Below are 21,020 nucleotides of genomic sequence, written 5' to 3' on the forward strand. Positions count from 1 at the left end.
TTCAGTTGAAATTCATTTATTGATAAACATTTCAAAGAACAAAAGGACAAAACGTAATTTAAAACAATGGTTGTATGTGTTCATTCGTACATTTTGAATGTGGCATCAAAAACTCATTTTGGGGAGACGGGGTGTTGAGCGTTGGACCAGCAGCTGATCCTGAACCAGGTCGTTCAACTGTGAAATGGAGGGTCTACCAGTGTGCTCTTTTAGCAAGGCACTTAACCCCAAAGTGGCCGCAGGGTTGCATGTTGAAAAACTAAAATAACCCACCCCACCGAACTGTCCCATATCCGACTGTGGCTGCGACTGCTTGATACTGTCAGTACAAACAACAAAACGTCTGCTGACAGCATTCCCATTTAGACTAAAAGTGGAATAGATGTCCTCAAGGAATCGTATGCGAGTTGTCAAGTTCAGAGGAGGAATGTATGAGCAGAGTACGCTTGGGGGAGGGAAAAAAGAAGAAGAAAAAAAAGGAAAAAAAAAAAAAAAAAAAAAAAGAATATGAGGAGGGATATCAAAACAGGGAAGAAAAAAGTGATCTCCTTTTACAGAGGAGTGGAGACACTTTTCCAGACGTCTGAAATCCTGATAAAATGAAAATCCGTGATGCCATAAGAATAATGCGTATGGACATAGGTATTTCTTGACTATATGCGTGCTCGTGAGTGTGTTGGCATGGTTTGGGGAGGGGCAGGAGTGTGTGGTCTGAGTGTTTACCTTAGTGGGGAGACACCCCATCGTCCACAGCAGTTTCAGGCCTAACGCTGCTGTTTTCCCCATCCCACTCTACAGCTGCGTGTGGCGTACGTCCAGGGCAAGGGCTCAGTTTGGCTCCCTCCCACTCTAGCTGTAATAATCAGCAAGAGGAAGAAGGTGGCTGGAGGAGCAGCAACAACAAGGCATGCAACTAACAGTTCAAATGGAGAAGGTGGAATATTATTGAAATGTAGAGTTGCTGTGTGTCACTTAAACCTAACACGGCACTAGAAAACTCAGGTGTCCGATGAGAGACAAGATGAGCAGTGTGTAGTACAATCACATGAGAGCAACTACTTTAAGTCAAAAGACTCAGGTGAAATCAGCTGTGCATTAGTATACCGTACTTTGCACATTCTGTTTTATTGAGAAACGCTAGAACTCAGTTAAAAACACATTTAGACTAAGTGTGGCGTCTAAACGTTGTCATGGTGTTACATGAATGCAGAGAACGCCAATACCAGCCATGCGTTACAATGAGGTGTGCTTCCGGTGATCAGATGAGGGAAGAGTAAAGGTCATACGCCCTTCTCACCGCTGACTACCACACAGAAATGAGCGCCTTTATGAATTCCAAAATTAGTTTCATATCACCTGCAGCACCACGAGTGTGAGCTGAAATCCATCCAGTCAAACAATCCCAGCATCCCCAATAATCCAGCGCTCTCCAGCGCTCTTTGCACTTTAACTTTTCTTGAAAAGTCAATCACTGTTCTCTATACCTTTCGTACTCCTAATTTCCAACAATATTCAATGTCCAATTTAAGTTTTAATTCCCATGTCTACATCACACACTGCATGTGCAAGCATGACTGATCTCCGTTGACGCATACTAAACGGCTGACTCTCCGTTAGAGCTCAGAACAACATTTCAACTGTCCTACCTACCTCATGAGGTCTACTACGCTTAAATAAAACCAGTCACTTCAGCAGCTAACAATCAATATTCTTACCAAATGTTGGCTAGAATTACTTTTTCAGATTTAATAAAAAGAAAGAAAAAGTTTAAATATTTACAGGAGTACCAAAGTGAATATTTTCTGTTCTGAAAACTAGCTCAACATTTCCCCAAAATAACCAATATTTTCCACTAAAGCCAAAGGCATGACAACAGATGAAAGGGGGGAAAAAAAGAAAAAAAATATGTATGAAAAAGGTCAAATTAGAAGTTTAAGTTTTGAAAAATACTCCAGATCAATGAGCATCACTGGCCAAGCATTACTTACTAACATTACTCTTGACTTACAAATTCACATATGTACAAAACTCCAGAGAAGACAACTTTAACTACTATCTGTTGTCTAAAACCATAGAACTATGTAGATGCATTCAACTTGGTTACTTTTCTTATGTTCCGGGAAAGAAAAAAACAACAACACAAAACTGAACTCTCAAATTAATTTCACAAATTGCCTAAAAAAATCCTGTTTCGAGGCTACGGAGGCAAAAAATAACCTTTGTTTGAGTAGACGGAAACAAGGGGTCTGGGCTAAGTGAGAATAAACCAGCAAAACAGATAATGTGAATAAATCCAGAGGAAAACAGCCAATTCCATTTATTCCATCTGAAATGCTTCATGGGATCATCCTATAAAAGTCACGTCAAAAGATCAAATAGAGCTTTCCCTTACAATTTCCAAACCACAGGCATATTTAATCACACAACTATAGTATCCACCAAAATCCGGGACAAAACTTAAGTTAACTAAACCGGCTGGGTAAACTTTCAATTTAGAGTAAAAGCTTTCTTTTAAACATAAAAAAAAATAGATCAAGTCAGTGGGTGAAATGCAAATACCTTAATCCTAAACCGTTAGGTGGACTTCACCATAGTCCGAGTGATGGAATACGATCACCTGTGCCACATCAGAGAAATTCCATGTCCTACAAAAGTAAGCAACCTTGTTCGGAATAAATTGCCCGATTTAATTAAACCAGGGAGACAAATGTTATATGCCATGAACAGAACCAAGACTATCAACGCTTGCCTGACTCTCCACTGAAACTCAAGTTTATCTTTCTGAAGAAGGAGGAGAAAGGAGAAGTGTGAAGGAGCAAAGGCCTATTACATACTCTACAATACTCCACATACCCTTTTTTTCTTAGTTGCCAGTTTATGTTGCAGCTGCAGATAGGTGTTGAGCAAAGTATCTTTTTGGAGGGAGTAACTTGTGGTGATGTTTGAGCTGTAGAGCTTTAACATAAGATGTTTCTGCCATTTAACCTCATGAACAAAATAATGGAAATGTTTGTCAGTTTATTGGAAAAGCACAATACCGTCACATATCGCAGAGTTTAATGTAAATGAATGAGTGAAGTGTACCTATAGATGTCCTAGAGTTCTGAAAAATAGATGCAACAATCTCATTCTGTCAGGACGCAGAATCATGTTTGGAAACTTGACTTACTGATGGGTTATTTTCTGAGCCACATTTATACATTTTGTATTTTCCCTGAAATGTGTGATGCTGCACTTGAAAATGTACTACTATCCAGAACGGACTGTGCATTTCAGTTTTGGAAAAATGTGTAGAATATATAAAAGGCCTTGATTCAACACAAAAGTAAAAAAGGTTTGCTGGAGAAGCTGAAACTTGGCCTCCGACTCCAACCATGGCTGAAGCAATCTGTACGCCTTAATATTCAAGAGAACCAGCTGTGCCTCCATAACATCTAAACTATGAATAGTGGAAAACATTCCCCGATTATCTCTGCTTCTCTAAAGACATTTCACTTTGATGACTTGCAAAATATTTAGTCAAAGTGGAAAAGGGGGAGATGCTTTGGATATAAACCATATTTTAATTATGACCTTTCATCCTCTCTGACATTTCCTCTTAACTGTCGCTTATGTAAATACACATACGTGCGCGCACACATCAGCAGTATGTAAGGAGTGTGTTGGGGGTGGCTCTATCGATACGGGGGTTCTGGCGTGTGGTAAGGGTAATCGTGACGCTGGGGCATGGTTTGCCCGTGTGCGGGTGTCTGCTCATACGGTGTGGATGCCGAGTAGTTTCCCGCTGCTGTGTAAGCTCCAGATGAATCATATGCTCCTGATGCCCCGTAGTTTCCAGATGCATCATAGCCTGCTGAGGCGTCGTAGCTTCCAGCATCATAATTGGCAGATGAAGTGTCGTAGTTCCCTGCTGAGGTGTCGTAACCTCGTGACGTGTCATACGTTCCCGGGGCTGCGTAAGCTTCCGATGTGGCGTATGTCGGGGGGGCTGTGTACGTCCCTGGAGGGGCGGGGGCTGTGGTGGAGGCTTGCGTCTGTGTGGTGGCTGGTGGAGGCGGAGGGGGTGGTGGAGGAGGATTGGTGTAGGCATACTGGAGGTATTGATACTGCTGCTGGTATTGTTGATACTGTTGGTACTGATGCATCTGTTGGTAGTACTCTGAGTAGGACCTAGGGTTACAGAAAGGTCAACAGGTAAGACAAGTAAAGGAAGAGTATAAACATTCAAATGAGCTTACAAATTTAAACTCTCCTCAAATAATGTGCATCTAATTTTCCCATTTACTGAATATATCCATACATTCACCAAGTAGTTTCTAAGCAGGTTCAAAAAGCCTACCGTATTTTCGCGACCATTCGGCGCACCGCGTGGAAAGGCGCACCCTCAGTTTTGAGAGTCATTTTTGGATTTAAAACACACATACGGCGCACCGACCGAAAAAGCGCTGTCTACACACACGGAGCGCCGCCTTACAACACACACACAAGCATACAAGTGTGCGTATTTAAAAATAGAGCGGGAGCAAAACTTGGTTTGATTGTACTTTATTTAAGTTATTACATTAATAAAACCCATCAAAATCTTCATCCTCCGTTTCTGTATTCATCCGAGCCTGATCGCGCTGAGACCGGGAGAACTGATCAATGAGACCGGGAGAACTGATCAATGAGACCGGGAGAACTGATCAGCTGTGACAGGCACGAGCCCACAGCTCTCTGGCCGCGCTGACCAGCCGAGTCACTTTCCGTGCCGTGCGGCCCCTCGGAAATTATGCCGGCTTTTGCAAAAGCCCGAACAACAGTCCAGCCCAGCAGACACGTCAGCCCACGCATCTACAATCCTTCAACAGTAAACGACGGAGCCCGCCGACCGACTGAGCGGCAGCCGACGTCGGCTGCCGCTCAGTCGGTCGGCAGTTCCTCCGGCCTTCCGGCGGTGCAGCTCCCCGGGAGCCGCGTCTCCTTCTCGGTAGCGAGGCCGAGTCTCCCCGTCCGCTCCAGGTGTCCCACCACCGAGCCGCAGCCGGGCAATCACGTGCAATTCACGCGCCCCCCTTCCCCCTTTAACTTCTCATTGTGGCCTCAATTACGTCCGCCTTATGGATCCGCGTTAAGTCGACGCAACCCTACACCGTAGGCTCTGCGTCGGTGTAACGCGGAACCATGAATCAGCCTTTACAATAATACAATGGTCCCAAAAATAAGGTAATTGTTTCTAGCTTCATCGCATTGTTGAATGATGTCTACCTAGCAACAGGATCTGACCCTTCAGAAGTAGTTGTTGCCGTCGTGGATTCTTCAGGTGCACCGGGCGGGGTTGGCAGCAGGGCCCGTCGCTTGGGTCGTATCTGGGCAAATGAACCAGGAACAGGATCGGGAAGGAGAGGGGCTCGGTTTCCTCTTATGGGGCTGCGGTCCCGCTCGTTCTCTGTGGCTGCTGCTTTTCTACCTGCTTGCTGCTCTGCCAGAACCTTTAATTCAAAACATGTGGGTAAAAACAGATAACATAAAAAGAAATCCTGACAATTTCAAATAAGAATATGAATGTGAACACACCTTCTGCCCTTCCTGGAAGAACTTTGCTCTTGCTGCTTCAAAGAGTGTTGTGGGATCAGGCTGTGGCTCGACCTCTTCGGCACTAGCAGTTGTAGTGTGAGTGGCCATTTCTTGGTACACCTGGTCAGCAACAGATCCATACACCTGGCTAGCAAGAGCACCGTAAATTACCCCGTCTGCACCTTTAGAATTTGTAATTCCCTTTAGAGCAGCGTAGGTGGGGTCGAAGGAAGTTGTATTGTAAAATGAATTATGGACACTTTGTTGAACCTGCAAGGAAAGGTAGACATCAAAATTATGAAAATTATCATTGAATCTAATAAATATACCAAAAAATGATCAAACAACAATGTAACGGCAAGGGGGGGATTATGTTTTCTAGTTAGTGTAAACTCTAGTGTGTTAGAGTCAGTAGTCATAGTTGCAGCTATAGAACAAGACTATAATAGTTAGTCTCAAACATAGCTTCGTGGTAGATATGCTGCTATAGGCCTATGCTGCAGGGGGGCACCGACATGATCCGCTGGGCGGTGCCTCTCACCCTTCTTCTCCTCTCCTCTTCCCTTCCTCTCTTCTCCATTTTTATAAATGTCTCATAGCTATCGTTTTGTCCATCGTTCCTGTAGTTTCTTGTGCTGGTACCTTTCTCTTTTTTGTGCATGTTTGCAGGCCGGAGCCTCGGGAGCTGCGTTCTGGCCTGCGGTCCTGCCCCCCCCCCCATCCCCGGTCATCCCGTTGCTTCTTCCACCTGCCTACGTGGATGTCTGCTGTTGCTGCTGACGTCCCCGACTCCCCCAGTCTGGCCTTCGGCAGGAGGGTCCCCCCTTATGAGCCTGGTCCTGGTCCAGGTTTCTTCCTCCTAAAGGGGAGTTTATCTTGCCACTGTTTAGCTTAAGGCTTTTCTCCCACTATGGGAGTTTTTACCTGCCATTGTTTATGTAATAATTGCTCGGGGGATTATATTTATAATTATATTTATGTTCATGTTCTGAATCTCTGGAAAGCGTCTAGAGACAACATCTGTTGTATTAGACGCTATATAAATAAAATTGAATTGAATATTTGAACAACTGTTCTAACATAATCCATCTAACTCTTAACCCCTACTGCTCCAGTTTCCAGAGCTCAGCACCAGGTGGATGCAGCTGCTGAACTTACTTGTATGGGAAGCCCAGCAGCTGCCGCAGCAGCTGCAGCCAGCACCGCTGCCTGGCTCTGATGATGCTCCAATGACGGGTGAGGTCGGGGAAGGAGACCCTCTCTGTCACCTTTAGGTAGAGGGAAGCAACAGTTGTAAGAGCAGTTGGATAATTTTTAAATCAGATTCTACATCTTCGGCTGCGGTTATATTACCTGTAGGAGCAGGTGAATTTCCTGATACAAGCTGGTTGATCAAAGGTTGTGCTTTGGACAACTCTACAGCCAACTGACGGCCCTTGAACATGGTCCCATTGAGTGCGTCGATTGCTACCATGGCTTCCTCCTTCCTCTCCATATGCACAAATGCATAACCAACATTTGAGCATAATCTTGCTGCAGAGAAGAAAGGAAATTGGTTCATCAGTAAAGTTGTTAAATTAAAACTTAATTATCTTTATTCAACAATGTCTGTTTATTTTTTCTTTAATGCATTAACCCAAATCCCTGCTGTTAAGTAGACCTGTATTTAGAATTAAAAAAAAAAAAAAACAACCATATCCGATCAAGAACAATGTTACTGTAATACACAAAAACACACTGAATATAACTGTTAGATACTAAGGCCCAGTCCCAATCCCCCCACTACCCCTACTTTTCAACCCTACCCCTAAATTTTGCGCGTTCCCGTGAGGGTAGTGGTGTCCCAATTCATCTTTTCATCTAGGGGGAGTGGGGAAAACGAGGGCTAGGGGGTATCGATCTAGCCTTTCAGAGCGAGGGTTTTCAGATGCTGACTAGTTGACCGAGGGCCAGAAAAATTTCCCAGAATGCTTTACATCATAATTTACGGACTGAATCAAAAAAAAAAACATGGCGGACATTTCTTATTTTTTAGTGAATAAAATCAATATTTTGAGCTAGTTTCTGCATAAAAATGCATTTTGATTACATTTCTAGCGAGAAATATACATTTTACTTTCATAATATTCACTCAGTGGATGTACATAATCACTCGTTTGCCCGTTGTTGCGAAGATCACGCCAGAATAAAGGCTGATTTATGGTTCCGGGTTACACCAACGCAGAGCCTACGGCGTAGGTTACGCAGCGAGGCGCGCCGTACGACGTCCCCTACGCCGTAGGCTCTGCGTCGATTCAACGCGGAACCATAAATCAGCTCCCGAGCCGGCAGGCTGTTCTCATCCCGAAATTTTCTGAGCAAATTTCTTAACAGACGTAGCTACAACTGTTAGATTTCATCTATTAAACCAACATTTATCTTCCTAAATGATTTATTTCAGCCAGCAGTAATTCTCCACAGAGCTGCAGGTTTCTCCCCGGGACGACGGCGCAGGTTGACCCGGCCGTGAGCTGCTGCTGCTCCTGGACCGGCGGCTCTTATCATCGCCGAAAACGTTGGATCAAATTTCTTAGCAGTCCCTGAGCACAGGTTGGGGATCTTAACAGTTACTTTTACGCCTGAAAAAAATATTAAAACTTAATAAAGTGGCATATTAAGAGCGCTACAGCAGAAATTAAAACAGCTTTTAGCTCTCAGCTTCCTGATATGGTGTGACGTATGTGCAAACGTAACTAGGCAGTCGCTTACGTACCCGAACGTAAACCACGCAGTGACGTAGCAAGCAAAATTTAGGGGTGGTGCTGAAAGTAGGAGTAGTGGGAGTATTGGGACTGGGCCCTGGGAAGATTACAAGTGCCCTAAAATTTGTGGCTTCTTTTTTAGGGGTAGTGGTAGTGAGGGAGGGCTAGTGGTAGAAAGTAGGGGGTGTGTTACAACCAAAAACGTAATAATGGCCAATAACGTAATAACTGCCAATAACGTAATAATTTTGGCCATTTCAAATGTAATAAGGCCAATAGTGTAATAATGTGCCAATAATGTAATAAAACTTTTGAGCCAATAACGTAATAACTTTTTGCCGATAATGTAATAAGGCATTACATTATTGGCTGGTTATTACGTTATTGGCCTGGTATTAAAAAATTATTACAAAATTATTACATTATCGGCAAAAAGTTATTACATTATTGACTCAAAAGTTTTATTACATTATTGGCACATTATTACACTATTGGCTTTATTACATTTGAAATGGCCAAAATTATTACATTATTGGCAGTTATTACGTTATTGGCCTTTATTACGTTTTTGGTTGTAACAGGATGTATTGGGATTGGCCCAAAATCTATAAGCGATATATTTCATGCTTTACCTTTGACTTTATCACAGTCTAAAACTCTTCCAAAGGTTGAGAACAGTCCATGCAAGTCATCTGCTGAACATGTTGCACTGAGGTTCCCCACAAACACTTTAGTAGAGTTGGGTGGGCGTGCACGCGACTCCTCAACCACCAGGGGTCTGCCTCTGTACTCTTTGCCATCCAGATGTCTTATGGCCCTATGGGAGTAAGATGAGAATAATTATCATCATTACCATCGTAATGGATGTACAGACATAACATTGTATCTGGAGTAAGAAAACCAAAGACCAAATGCCAGATATGTTTGTGTTCCTTGAGTCATAAAAGTAAGATGCACCTTTGTATTTCTTTCTCGATATTTTTATTAAAATAAACAATAAAATAAATTACCATTTAAATGGGAACATCTGTTTATAATTTGCACTGCAATTTGTTTCCAGTGTGTGTAGATCATTTTGTTTAAAATGTGCCTACACATTATGTCATTTAAACAGTAAACAAACAGTATATGCATACTCCTAATAACATTTTATCCCTCTTAAAATAGATAGCTCTTATCTTAGCCCCGAATCTAATGTATTTTTTTTCTTCTATTGCTTGTGGGCAAAAATGTTAGTGGTTAAAGGTCTATTCTTTCATAAACTTAACCTTGAGCTGGGTTATAAAACAACTTGATTACATGTTTTTTTACAAAGCACAATTGGCAAAGATGGAAGGAAAATTTGTAAAAAATAAATAAATAAAATAAATAAGAAAATGTAAATCTGCTGAGTCACAAATGTGTCAAAGAAATAAAAATAGAAAGCCTTTATCATCATTATACTGGTACAATGAGATTAGGCAGCAGCTCCGTAAAAGTGCACACACGCAAAGACTATGTAAACAAGTCAAGACTGTAAACAACAAAATGGGAAACATTAAACACACATATATATATATATATATATATATATATATATATATATATATATATATATATATATATACACACACACACTATAAAAAATGAGTGAATGAAAGAATAATAATGTACATGAATACGTGGAAGACTATTGCACTTGACTGGACGGAAGGAATATTGTGTATCCTGCTAATGTAAATATAAGTAGCAGCATTTAATCATGAATATTGTCTCCATTACTGGAGCTGGATTCTGGAATGATGCTAACATAAATTTAAAAACATGTCATTCTCTTTTGGTTTTTAAGAAAATGGTTTGTAAAGCTATTTTTGAAGCTTATAAGTGCAATTGACTATCTGTTAATGTTTCTTTGCTTCTCTGTTGTTTCTTTGCTTTTCTGGAGGTTGGTAATATAGGACAGGCTTTTATAAGCAGTCTGGTTCTGCCGATGCCTTTTCAGTCATTGTTCAACACATGATTATTTGTTTTGTGTGAAATGTCAATGCTAATGTTTTTTTGGTTTTGTGTTGTCATGATTGAATAAACTTCATTGATTGATTCATTCATTCATTCATTCATTCATTCATTCATTCATTCATTCAATACAATTTCATGGGTTATTTTTAGGTCATAAACAGATTTTTTTTTTTAAATAACAATTTGAGCCATGCTCAAACCTATATAAAAGTGTCAAAGCCTAATTGATTTTCCTTGACTAGATGGTAGTGGTGTTTCCTGCTCCTAGATGGTAGTGGTGTTTGCTGCTCCTAGATGCTAGTGTGGTGGTTTTCCCTGACTAGATGGTTGTGTAGTAGTGGTGTTTGCTGCTCCTAGATGCTAGTGTAGTGGTTTTCCCTGACTACATGGTTGTGTAGTAGTAGTAGTGGTGTTTCCTGCTCCTAGATGCTAGTGTAGTGGTGTCTCCTGCCCACCTGTCGGCCGCCCCCTCGCCCTTCAGCGTGACGAAGGCGTACTGCCGGAGCAGCGAGCAGGTGTTGATCTCTCCGTACGGCCCGAACAGCTTGGTCAGCTCCTCCTGGGTCGCGTCTATAGGAAGATTCCCCACAAACAACTTCACGTTGTCGCTCATGTCTGGGTCAGCCAGGCATCTGGAGGAGAGGATGTAGACGGTCACATAACACACTCATCCCTCCAGAGGTGGATGAGAGGAGCAGTTTAACATTTAACCAGGCTGATGTAACGGATCATTTACTAAAGGCTCTGACCGCACCGCGAACTGACGTGTGAAGGCTGATTTATGGTTCCGCGTTACACCAACGCAGTCGCTGCGTCGGTGTAACGCGGGACCATAAATCCGGCTTTAGCAGCCCCGCCAGCGTGCTAATGTAACCGTTACGTTCTGCGGTCTCTCGTGGACCAGTTTAGCAGCAGTCCGAGGACCCGCTGCCGGCTCCGCCACCACAACACACACGTGCATAATAATAATAATAATAATAATAGGGGATGCCATCTTGTTCAGCGTTAGCCGCGTTAGCCCCGTTAGCTCCGTTAGCCGAGGCTAGCGGAGCTAACGGGGCTAACGGGGCTGGTAATGGCGCGGGTCTGCGAGCTCCGACACCTGTCCACCGCTCTACGCTTCCTACAGGCATACTTACTAATTATATCACCCTTTAAATAGGTATAATAACCTGCGACATGTTTAATTATGGCAAATAAATACATATACGTCTTAAGTCTTACCCAACGCGGTGCTGGAGCTAATATATTTTAAACCTCACATCCGGTTCCGGTTTGTGCGGATGCTGAGCGGCCAGGGGGCGCTGGTACCCTGGTACCACTACTATTACCCTGGTACCCTGGTACCACTACGATTACCCTGGTACCCTGGTACCACTACGATTACCCTGGTACCCTGGTACCACTACGATTACCCTGGTACCCTGGTACCACTACGATTACCCTGGTACCCTGTTACCCTATTACTACTATTACCCCTGTTACCACTGTTATCCTGTTACCCTGGTACCCCTGGTACCACTATTACCCCTGCTTCAACTGTTACCCCTAGTTGAGGGGGGATGAGGGGGGATGGCACCCCCGCCCCCCCCCCTGAAATAAAAACGGTCCAAATCATCCACTCTGAAATAAAAACGGTCCAAATCATCCCCCCTGAAATAAAAACGGTCCAAATCATCCCCCCTGTAAAACTGCCATCCCTCCTTTCCATCCCTTATGTCATTTCATCAATGAATGTGGTTTTACTGCTATTTCAACATTTAGAGTCATCACCAGAAAAATAACTTATTTGACAATTTTCACCTGTTTCAACTAAATTTTCACTTGAAATAAGTAGGAAAATCTGCCAGTGGGACAAGATTTATCTTCTCATTACAAGCAAAAAAAAATCTTGTTCCACTGGCAGATTTTTCTACTTATTTCAAGTGAAAATCTACTTGAAACAGGTGAAAATTGCTGTTTTTTCCAGTGATGAGTCTTGTTTTAAGTGTAATGAGATTTTTTTTTACTAAAATGAGACATTTTAACTAGAAACAAGACAAATATTCTTGTTAAGATTTTGAGTTTTTGCAGTGATCCATTTTACTTATCCTGTGAAGGACAGAGTCATATTAATAAGTTCAGAAAAGTGTTTTTTATTGTTGTGTTTTGATGTATTTGATGTAAGCCCAGTGGATATTTAAAGCTTACAGAAGGCTGCATTTAACTGCTGCTATGTCATTCCTGCAGTATTTCTGCAGGTGTTTTGGTCAGTGCTATTATTTGTAATATATTATATTATTTGTAATCAGCACAAATTATCTGTCCCCATATGATAAAATCCACCATTCCCCCTGATTTTGTTTTACAACTCGAGTACTGCCTGTTACCCCTATTACCCTGTTACCCTGTTACCACTACTATACCTGTTCCCCCCAATGCTGCAGGCTAGAAGTCTCTCACGGTGAGTTTGGAAATACATTTCAACTGAATAGTTGGAACGAACATTTAGTAGTCCAACTTTCAGGCCCTGGTTTAGTTCTGCTATTATATACAGTATGTATATATATATATATATATATATATATATATATATATATATATATATATATATATATATATATATATATATATATATATATATATATATATATATATATATATATATATGATGACGTTAGTTTTCAGGTGATACTGTAGGTGGGTAAGTGGGCGGGGCCTAAACCACCGGTGAGCGCACGTCGTGACAAGCCGGAATGGAGAAGTTTTCTATTCATCGCAGTAAAGTTGAAGGAAGAACAGAGGAGCATGCCATCATAATGTGGATCCGGAGGGGATAGAAAAAGAAGTATCGGGGGAAAAAGAAAGGTAAAAAAAAAAAAAAAACACTTATTCGCGGCAGAATATACGAGCCGGATCAGAACAGTCGCGCCGGAAAAGTCTCAAAAGCAGGAAGACTGCGAGCATTAAAGTTTGAAATAAAACTCTGCTGCCGATTCAAACAGAAATAAACACGTTGATGCTTTCAGCTACAGTTCAGGAGATTATTGCAAAATAAGATTTATTTTCCTTCTTTTTTGTATCTGACCTTGAGTTGTGGTGTACGTGTGTTCTGATTGTGTGACTATATTTTAAACCTCGTCTCCCACAAGGTTGCCATTTCATTTAAGCTCTGTCTGAGCTCCTGCGCTTTACCAAGTCTGGGCTTGCTGTCCCAATCCAGGCAGATTGACTTTGCAGGTTTGTGTGTGTCTCTCCCCCACCCTCCCTACTGTGAGCCACAGAGGAATAATAACCACTTGTACCACTGTAGGACTGTATTATCACCATGAAAAGGGTGAATCTAATTAGCGTGTGATTATTTTTGATGTCTGTGCAGATGGCCCAGCAAGAGGAACCTCTGTACGACTTCCCAGAGCCCAGCAACCCATCGGAGCGTCAGCTGCCGGGACATGAGCGGGGCCGGGGCTCCCTGAAGAGCATCAGCGTCCTGGACCGGCTCCTGCTCACAGTCCCAGTGTGGCTCCAGCTGTCAATCAACCCAGCCACAGCGCTCCACATCCTGCAGAGAGAGCCTCCTGGGGTTCGACACATGCACGCAGTACTTTCCTTGTGATGATGCATGCACACAATCCACCTCCAAGCTGAGGGATTTGCTGTCCCACTCCTTCTTTCATGTGTCCCACCCAGGCACAGTCTCACTTGGTAATCTGTTGTATTTTCCCGCAGACTTTCTTGGTGCGAATGTCCCGCACTTCCCAGAGGAAGGTTCTGTGTGTCCGCGTGGCGGATGACAGCGTACCGTCCTTTGTTCAACAGTTTGGCATCACAGAGGAACAGTCAAGTAAGCATGACATTTGACCCCATTTATGAGCAGTCTATTAGCCGTCTCATTCACACACTATGACATCATGTTTACCACAGATGGATTTTGAAACAACACACCCTTGAACACAGACATATAAAAGACCACCGTCTTATTAACTAAAAATACAAATATGTGTCATTTAATGTCTCTTTATAGTTCCCTTTTTGTGCCTATAATTTGTTTCCTTATGGCTGATCTGTATTTGCAACCCAGTCTCACATAAAAACGTACCCTGCCTACGTTGGTCCAAAGTGCAAAAACGTAGAGGGGTTACAATATTAGCCCTTGAATTGTATAACTGTTACATTCTGGGTTGGTATTTGAAGGGTTTATCAGGTATTTTTACATCTTTGTAATGTAACGTTGCCTCTACTTGTAATGAATTTGATCATTTGATATATTCCCATCATGGCACCGTTAGCCCCTAGCTCATAAAAAACGTTTAGGACAGTGCATGACATTAGATTTAATTGTATAGGCTTCTTCTTGATTCTCTGCAAGTCTACGTTGTAACAAGAAAGCAGGTAATTTATCTAAAAATGCTTAAATCCAGTTAGTTTACGTATGACAGCTTTAGTATTATACAGTATAGTAATGACATATTACACTGTACCCTCAGACAAAGAAAGAACAGCAACACTTTTAGTGTGTTCTGGTTTAAAGTATCTTTATTCACATGATCATACACATAATATCCCAATAAATAAATAAATAAACCAGAGGAAGAATGACCACACTGATACCTTTTTGAATGTTCTTTACCACCAGCTCTCTCTCTGGAAACTTCAGCCATCAGCTTTCCAGATCTCCCAAGACTTCTTTCCTTTTATTGTGTCAGCAGGTAAAAAAAAAAAGAAAATACCTCCTTATTCTTACATTTTGCACACATTTCTTTTTCAGAATTTTTTTGTTTTCTGTTCACTTACAATCATACTGCCTGGCCCAAAGATAAATAAATAAAGATGAACAACTCTAATGTGTTTTTGGATCCCCTTTAGCTTAAATAACATGCTTTCAGTGGTGCATCATTTTATGAAGTGTCTGCAGGCTTATGTCACAGCAGTGGTTTTGAGAGTTGTGTAAACTTTTCACCATGATCAGTGCGTGTTCACGGAGAAGCAGCCGCTGCTTAGCCACAGGCTGCAAATGTCTCACACTTATTCACAATTTGAGCCCATGAATCCATGCATTGTCCTCTTTAAATACGGTTGTGCCCTGCGGGAGGAAATACTAGAAAATCTAGTATTTCATTATATTCAGATAGTCAGCCAGCTTTCATGGACACTTTGCATTGATGGATTTGAACATGATACTACCTCTGCAGGCTGGCCCAAATACCACCCGGATTCCCCAGCATTAGAGCTCCCTGGGAAAATAAGGCTTTAAATCTTTTTGATTAACCTGCCAGGCAAGGGATTATCTTATCAAGTATCAAGTACCTTGATACCTTATATCAAACACCACCATAGGTTTCTGAAGGTAGTGTTTTACCTATTTGGTTAGTTAAATCTCAGTGGTATTATTATGATTATTATTATTTTAAAGGGCCAGGCAGTGTACAGTATAAATAAACATCTTTATTTGTCATTAATCACTGTGAATATCTATGGATTTCTTGACAGTAGTGGTAATAAACCAGGCCTGGGTCAGACTGGCTTAGAAACAGTTTTACTGCTCAAATCAAAAGTGCAAAATTGAAGTTCTATCTTTCCGCTTCGACTGAAAATCTGAACAATCCAAGGAAATTCTGGAAAGCCATTAAATCTTTATCTGTTGGTGTAAACCATAATGAGTTGCCTCTTTCCATTACTACTGAATCTGGCATTATCTCGGATAGAGCTACAATATTGAATAGTTTTAATAAGCATTTTGTGTCCTGTGGTTCACTGTTTGATTCTGTCTCCGGTTCTGCATCCGTGGACACTGCAGGTTTTGATTCAGAACGAGCTTGTGTGGATCACGCTAACTTTCATTTTTATGCAGATGATACAGTAGTATATTGTGCTGGCCCCTCCATTCCAGAGGCTCTTGCTAAGCTGCAGGCTGTTTTTAATGTTCTCCAGACTCACCTCTCGCAACTAAAGCTCATTTTAAATGCTGATAAAACAAAAGTTATGCAGTTCTCAAATGCTAGGAAGAAGACAGTGAATACCTTAGACATTACTACTGCTCAGGGAAACAAAATAGAAGTAGTATCCAGTTAGAAATATCTTGGTATCTGGCTTGATGACTGCCTTTCTTTTAAATTGCATGTAAATAATCTTCTTAAAAAACTGAGGCTAAAGATCAGGTTTTACTTCAGAAACAGGGCATGTTTCTCCTTTGAGGCCAGAAGGAGACTGGTCTCTGTGACATTTTTACCAATGTTGGATTATGGTGATGTATTGTATATGAATGCTCCTGCCCAGTTCTTGCAGATGTTAGACACTGCGTATCATAGTGACTGAGATTTGTTACAAAGTATAAACCTCTAACCCATCATTGCTTTCTGTACTGCAAGGCTGGCTTAGTCATTGGTACTTGTTCAAATACAAAGCTATATTAGGTAAACTTCCATTTTACATTTGTTCTCTGATCAAGTTGAAAGCCATGAGTAGTTCTAGCCTGAGATAAATGATGCTCTAATCCTGCTGTCCAGATCAAGTGTGAGGACCAATCTAGGGAAGATTCAGCTGTCCTGCCCCTCTTGCTTGGAAAAGCCTCCAAAAAGACCTGGAACTAAACAAATTTGTGTCATTGTCTGATTTTAAAGCTCTTACAAATGCATTTTAAATGACTCTGTTGGTACTTGTCACTGTCCTTAGGTATTGTAACTTATTTACTGGCTCTGTTTTGTGAGCTATCTTGCATTGTCCTTCTATTTCTGTTGTTGTTGATGTTGTTTTGTCTGTAACTTTTAAAGCTGCCATTTTTGGTCAGGTCTCCCTTGAAAGAGATCCTGGATCTCAATGGGACTAACCTGCTAAAATGAAGGTAAAACGAATGTTTTTCTGTGTTGTGTGTGTGTCAGAGATGTGCTGCCCTTCCCTCTGGAGCTTCCTGCAGCCATCACAAGGGCCGCCTCGCACAAGCAACTGGAGTCAATCTCTCATATGGGAGTAGGTTGGTGAATGACTTGTTTCCTGATCTAAACCTCAACTTACCAGGTTTTGAAAATTGGGTTTATTTACATGAGTACAGATTTTTTTCTGTCGTCCACTTATTAATTGGATAAAAAGAAATGTCAAGTATTTCAGGATGTGGAGGATGTATATACAGGACTGTCTCAGAAAATTAGAATATAAGTCCTTTATTTTCTGTAATGCAAAAATGTCATACATTCTGGATTCATTACAAATCAACTGAAATATTGCAAGCCTTTTATTATTTTAATATTGCTGATTATGGTTTACAGTTTAAGAAAACTCAAATATCCTATCTCAAAAAATTAGAATATTCTGGGAATCTTAATCTTAAACTGTAAACCATAATCAGCAATATTAAAATAATAAAAGGCTTGCAATATTTCAGTTGATTTGTAATGAATCCAGAATGTATGACATTTTAGTTTTTTTTGATTGCATTACAGAAAATAAAGGACTTTATCACAATATTCTAATTTTCTGAGACAGTCCTGTACAGTATGCGTTTTTCCATCGACTCTGGTTTACCCAGAGTCACTTTTTATTACTACGAAGTGAAAATATTTCAATGGCTAATTTGTTTTCTAGAATTCTGGAGCTCCCACTTGAATTTCCGAGGGCCACGCGAGGCGTCTAAGAGCCGAGAGCGCAAGGAGAGGAAGCCGGAGCCGGTAAAGCCGACCCCGCCTGCTAATCCACCAACCAGCTCCACGGCTCAGCCCGGTTCTGTCTCCCATCACGACCCAAACACCCTGGTCCAAACAGAACCCGAGTCAGACGATACCTCCAAACAGCTGGATCCAAACGCCGCTCTGTTCCACGAGTTCTGCCCCATCACCACGCGCAGCCCCCGGGAGCTGGACTACGGCTCTGGCCTGGGCGCGCTCTGCTTCATCAACCCTCTGTTCCTGCAGTCCCAGAACACGCTGTGCAGGAGACGCATGTTCAAACGCAGCCTGAAGATCCGGGTTTCCACGGAGACGTCAACCATGCTGTCGCCTCCACTCGCTCCACCCCCCCCTCCGCCTCTTATGCCCAAAACCAAAGGGAGAAGCAAACCCCAGGTAGGGGGACGAGGAGCAGTTCAACCCAGGGGAAGGTCTGTTCCAGAAACCCCGGCTCACCCTCCGTCACAGACGCAGCAGCCGCTCGGCGAGGGCGACGTGGAGCCGGAATCAGCAGCGTCTCACGTCCAGCCAGAGATGCAGGACCAGGACCAGGAGGAGGTGGAATCAGGCAAGAGTAGAGCCAGAATCCGAGGCGAAGAGGCCGCAGCTCAGCTGCCAGCAGTAACAGCACACCTTCTAAGTGATTACATGAAACCTCCTCCAGTGATGAATTTATCCTACCCTCCCTCTCTCTCTCCCTACCAATCACCCACCGTTTCTCCCAGGGCTCCTCAGCTTTTACCCAAAACGTACCCGTCCCTCTCTCCTCACGACTCCCCCGCTGCTTCTCCCTCTCTCTCGCCTTACCAGTCCCCGTCTCTGTCTCCTAGGGTTCTGGCGTCCCTCTCCCCCTACCATTCACCATCTTTCTCCCCTGACACCTCCTCCCCTCCGTCCCCTCTCACCCCTCCATCATCCTCGCCGCTGACAGAACAGGCCTGCTTTACGCCTGATCATCGGAGATCAGGGAGTCGGGCTGAGGAGGGAGACGAGGGGGAAGATGGAGCCACAAGGGACTTGGATCAAAAAGGAAAAATGGTGTAGAGAAAAGAAAAGTGCATCTCTGGGCAAAGTTAAGAGCTGCTGTTCCCTCTGTAGCCTTGAGGAACCAGAGGAGACGACAGGACTGTCTCAGAAAATTTGAATATTGTGATAAAGTTCTTTATTTTCTGTAATGCAATTAAAAAAACAAAAATGTCATACATTCTGGATTCATTAGAAATCAACTGAAATATTGCAAGCCTTTTATTATTTTAATATTGCTGATTATGGCTTACAGTTTAAGATTAAGATTCCCAGAATATTCTAATTTTTTAGATAGGATATTTGAGTTTCCTTAAGATGTAAACCATGATCAGCAATATTAAAATAATAAAAGGCTTGTAATATTTCAGTTGATTTGTAATGTATGACATTTTTGTTTTTGTAATTGCATTACAGAAAATCACAATATTCTAATTTTCTGAGACAGTCCTGTACATGCTACTTGCAGCCAATGAACAAGCCTCTCACGAACAAACATCTTAGACTGTAATTGAAATGATGTGGAGTCAAGTAAGAACATTCACAAAGGAAAAGAGCAGACTTCAGTTTAGTTGTCCTGAGTTAACCTGTAGAATTTTTTTTTTCTTTTTCAAACATCAGTGTTTTATTCCAGTTAAATATAAGCCATAAACTTGGCTACAAAAGCCAATGCAATCAAACCTAAAAAAAATAAATACATACAAAAATTAAGTAGAATCACTATAAAGTGTTATTTCTGCAGAGGTTGAGGTTGCAGACTGGCTGAGCGCAGGTGGAAAAAGGACAAGCTACACGTATCGCTGGCCATACTTAAGGACAGTCCTTCTAATGATCTAATTAAAGAAGCTTATGCAACAATATCTGGCAAACGTAACTTCCACCAGCTCTAACCGGCCGAAGGTGTTATTCCACAACATTCAATCCGTTACAAATTCATCTAAAGGACTGTCTCAGAAAATTAGAATATTTTGATAAAGTTCTTTATTTTCTGTAATGCAGTTACAAAAACAAAAATGTCATACATTCTGGATTCATTACAAATCCACTGAAATAATTCAAGCCTTTTATTATTGTAATATTGCTGATTATGGTTTACATTTTAAGATTAAGATTCCCAGAATATTCTAATTTTTTTTAGATAGGATATTTGAGTTTTCTTAAACTGTAAACCATGATCAGCAATATTAAAATAATAAAAGGCTTGTAATATTTCAGTTGATTTGTAATGAATCCAGAATGTATGACATTTTTGCATTACAGAAAATAAAGGACTTTATCACAATATTTTAATTTTCAGAGACAGTCCTGTAATGTTCTAAATGATCAAAATCCACCTGTGGTCACTTTCTGCAGTATTTCATTGATAAAGTGGCTTCTGTCAGGTTAAATATGAATAATACTGCTCACACCCTGGATGTGTTCTCCTCCTGCACCTTCTGCTGTCAGTGTTTGAGCCAGTGTCCCTTCCTCACCGTTCTGAAGTGACCGACCGTCCTCTGGACACTTTTCCCTCTCGTCCACTTGGACAGGTTGTTCCCACGGCAGGCCCCTCGTCTCCTTGTTTGTGAACCGCTGTCTTGGTTCAGGATCCACTGGTTCCTACTGTTTTGTGCAGCTTGTTCAACATGCTGCTGCTCAGCTGCTGACACACATGCAGGACAGGATCACACCTGCCCTGTATTCTTTACTGTTGAATTTAAATTCATTTTAAGCTCGTTTTGTTTTTAGAGCTATAAACTGCCTTGCTCCCTCATATTTCTGCGATGTTTTAAATTTCCGTCGACCCAGCAGAACTTTGCGTTCAGCAATACTTGTTAGATGTTCCAGGGACGAGGGTGAAAAAGTGGGTTATGGCACATTTGCAGTAGCTGGAACACGCTGACCCGAGTTACGACCCGCCTCACTTCACATCCAAACTAAAGACGCACTTATTCAGATCAGCATTTGCTCATATCATTTTTTCATTGGATTTATTTATTGATTTTATACTTTTCTTTTTATTGGATTTGGTACTGGAATGTTTTTAGCCTGTCTCATGATTATTTTTGTAGACCATGTTTTTATT

At 41.7% G+C, this 21,020-nt stretch overlaps 2 protein-coding genes across 5 annotated transcripts; one reads left to right on the plus strand and one right to left on the minus strand.

Annotated features, from left to right (window-relative positions):
- Window positions 1–11,569, minus strand: rbm14a (RNA binding motif protein 14a). Of its 3 annotated transcripts, XM_061739520.1 has the most exons (9): window positions 11,520–11,569; window positions 10,751–10,927; window positions 8,930–9,114; window positions 6,910–7,089; window positions 6,715–6,824; window positions 5,557–5,826; window positions 5,248–5,471; window positions 3,760–4,170; window positions 1–853 (listed from the first exon to the last, which is right to left on the minus strand). In XM_061739520.1, exons 2-9 carry the CDS (start codon window positions 10,906–10,908, stop codon window positions 850–852), a joined length of 1,542 nt encoding a protein of 513 aa, XP_061595504.1. In that variant the 5' UTR covers window positions 10,909–10,927; window positions 11,520–11,569; the 3' UTR covers window positions 1–849. The 3 variants fall into 3 exon arrangements, with proteins under 3 accessions (XP_061595504.1, XP_061595503.1, XP_061595502.1); XM_061739519.1 differs by having other exon boundaries at window positions 1–4,170; window positions 5,266–5,471; XM_061739518.1 differs by having other exon boundaries at window positions 1–4,170.
- Window positions 11,570–13,003: 1,434 nt separating this feature from the next.
- On the plus strand, window positions 13,004–19,192 carry LOC133459509 (ras and Rab interactor 1-like). Of its 2 annotated transcripts, XM_061739521.1 has the most exons (7): window positions 13,014–13,142; window positions 13,427–13,514; window positions 13,654–13,857; window positions 14,004–14,118; window positions 14,911–14,983; window positions 17,153–17,244; window positions 17,853–19,192. In XM_061739521.1, exons 3-7 carry the CDS (start codon window positions 13,654–13,656, stop codon window positions 18,974–18,976), a joined length of 1,608 nt encoding a protein of 535 aa, XP_061595505.1. In that variant the 5' UTR covers window positions 13,014–13,142; window positions 13,427–13,514; the 3' UTR covers window positions 18,977–19,192. The 2 variants fall into 2 exon arrangements, with proteins under 2 accessions (XP_061595506.1, XP_061595505.1); XM_061739522.1 differs by lacking the exon at window positions 13,427–13,514 and having other exon boundaries at window positions 13,004–13,142.
- Window positions 19,193–21,020: the final 1,828 nt, after the last annotated feature.

This window comes from Cololabis saira, chromosome 14 (genome assembly GCF_033807715.1).
Source record: "Cololabis saira isolate AMF1-May2022 chromosome 14, fColSai1.1, whole genome shotgun sequence".
Lineage (NCBI taxonomy): Eukaryota > Metazoa > Chordata > Actinopteri > Beloniformes > Belonidae > Cololabis > Cololabis saira.

Coding starts and splice junctions, on each gene's coding strand:
- rbm14a (XM_061739518.1), bottom strand. CDS start 10,908: ATGAGCGACAACGTGAAGTTGTTTGTGGGGAATCTTCCTATAGACGCG. Junction 7,090..8,929: donor AGACTGTGATAAAGTCAAAG/GTAAAGCATGAA, acceptor TCTTCTCTGCAG/CAAGATTATGCTCAAATGTT. Junction 5,472..5,556: donor TCTTCCAGGAAGGGCAGAAG/GTGTGTTCACAT, acceptor TTTGAATTAAAG/GTTCTGGCAGAGCAGCAAGC.
- LOC133459509 (XM_061739522.1), top strand. CDS start 13,654: ATGGCCCAGCAAGAGGAACCTCTGTACGACTTCCCAGAGCCCAGCAAC. Junction 13,858..14,003: donor TGCAGAGAGAGCCTCCTGGG/GTTCGACACATG, acceptor ATTTTCCCGCAG/ACTTTCTTGGTGCGAATGTC. Junction 17,245..17,852: donor AATCTCTCATATGGGAGTAG/GTTGGTGAATGA, acceptor TTTGTTTTCTAG/AATTCTGGAGCTCCCACTTG.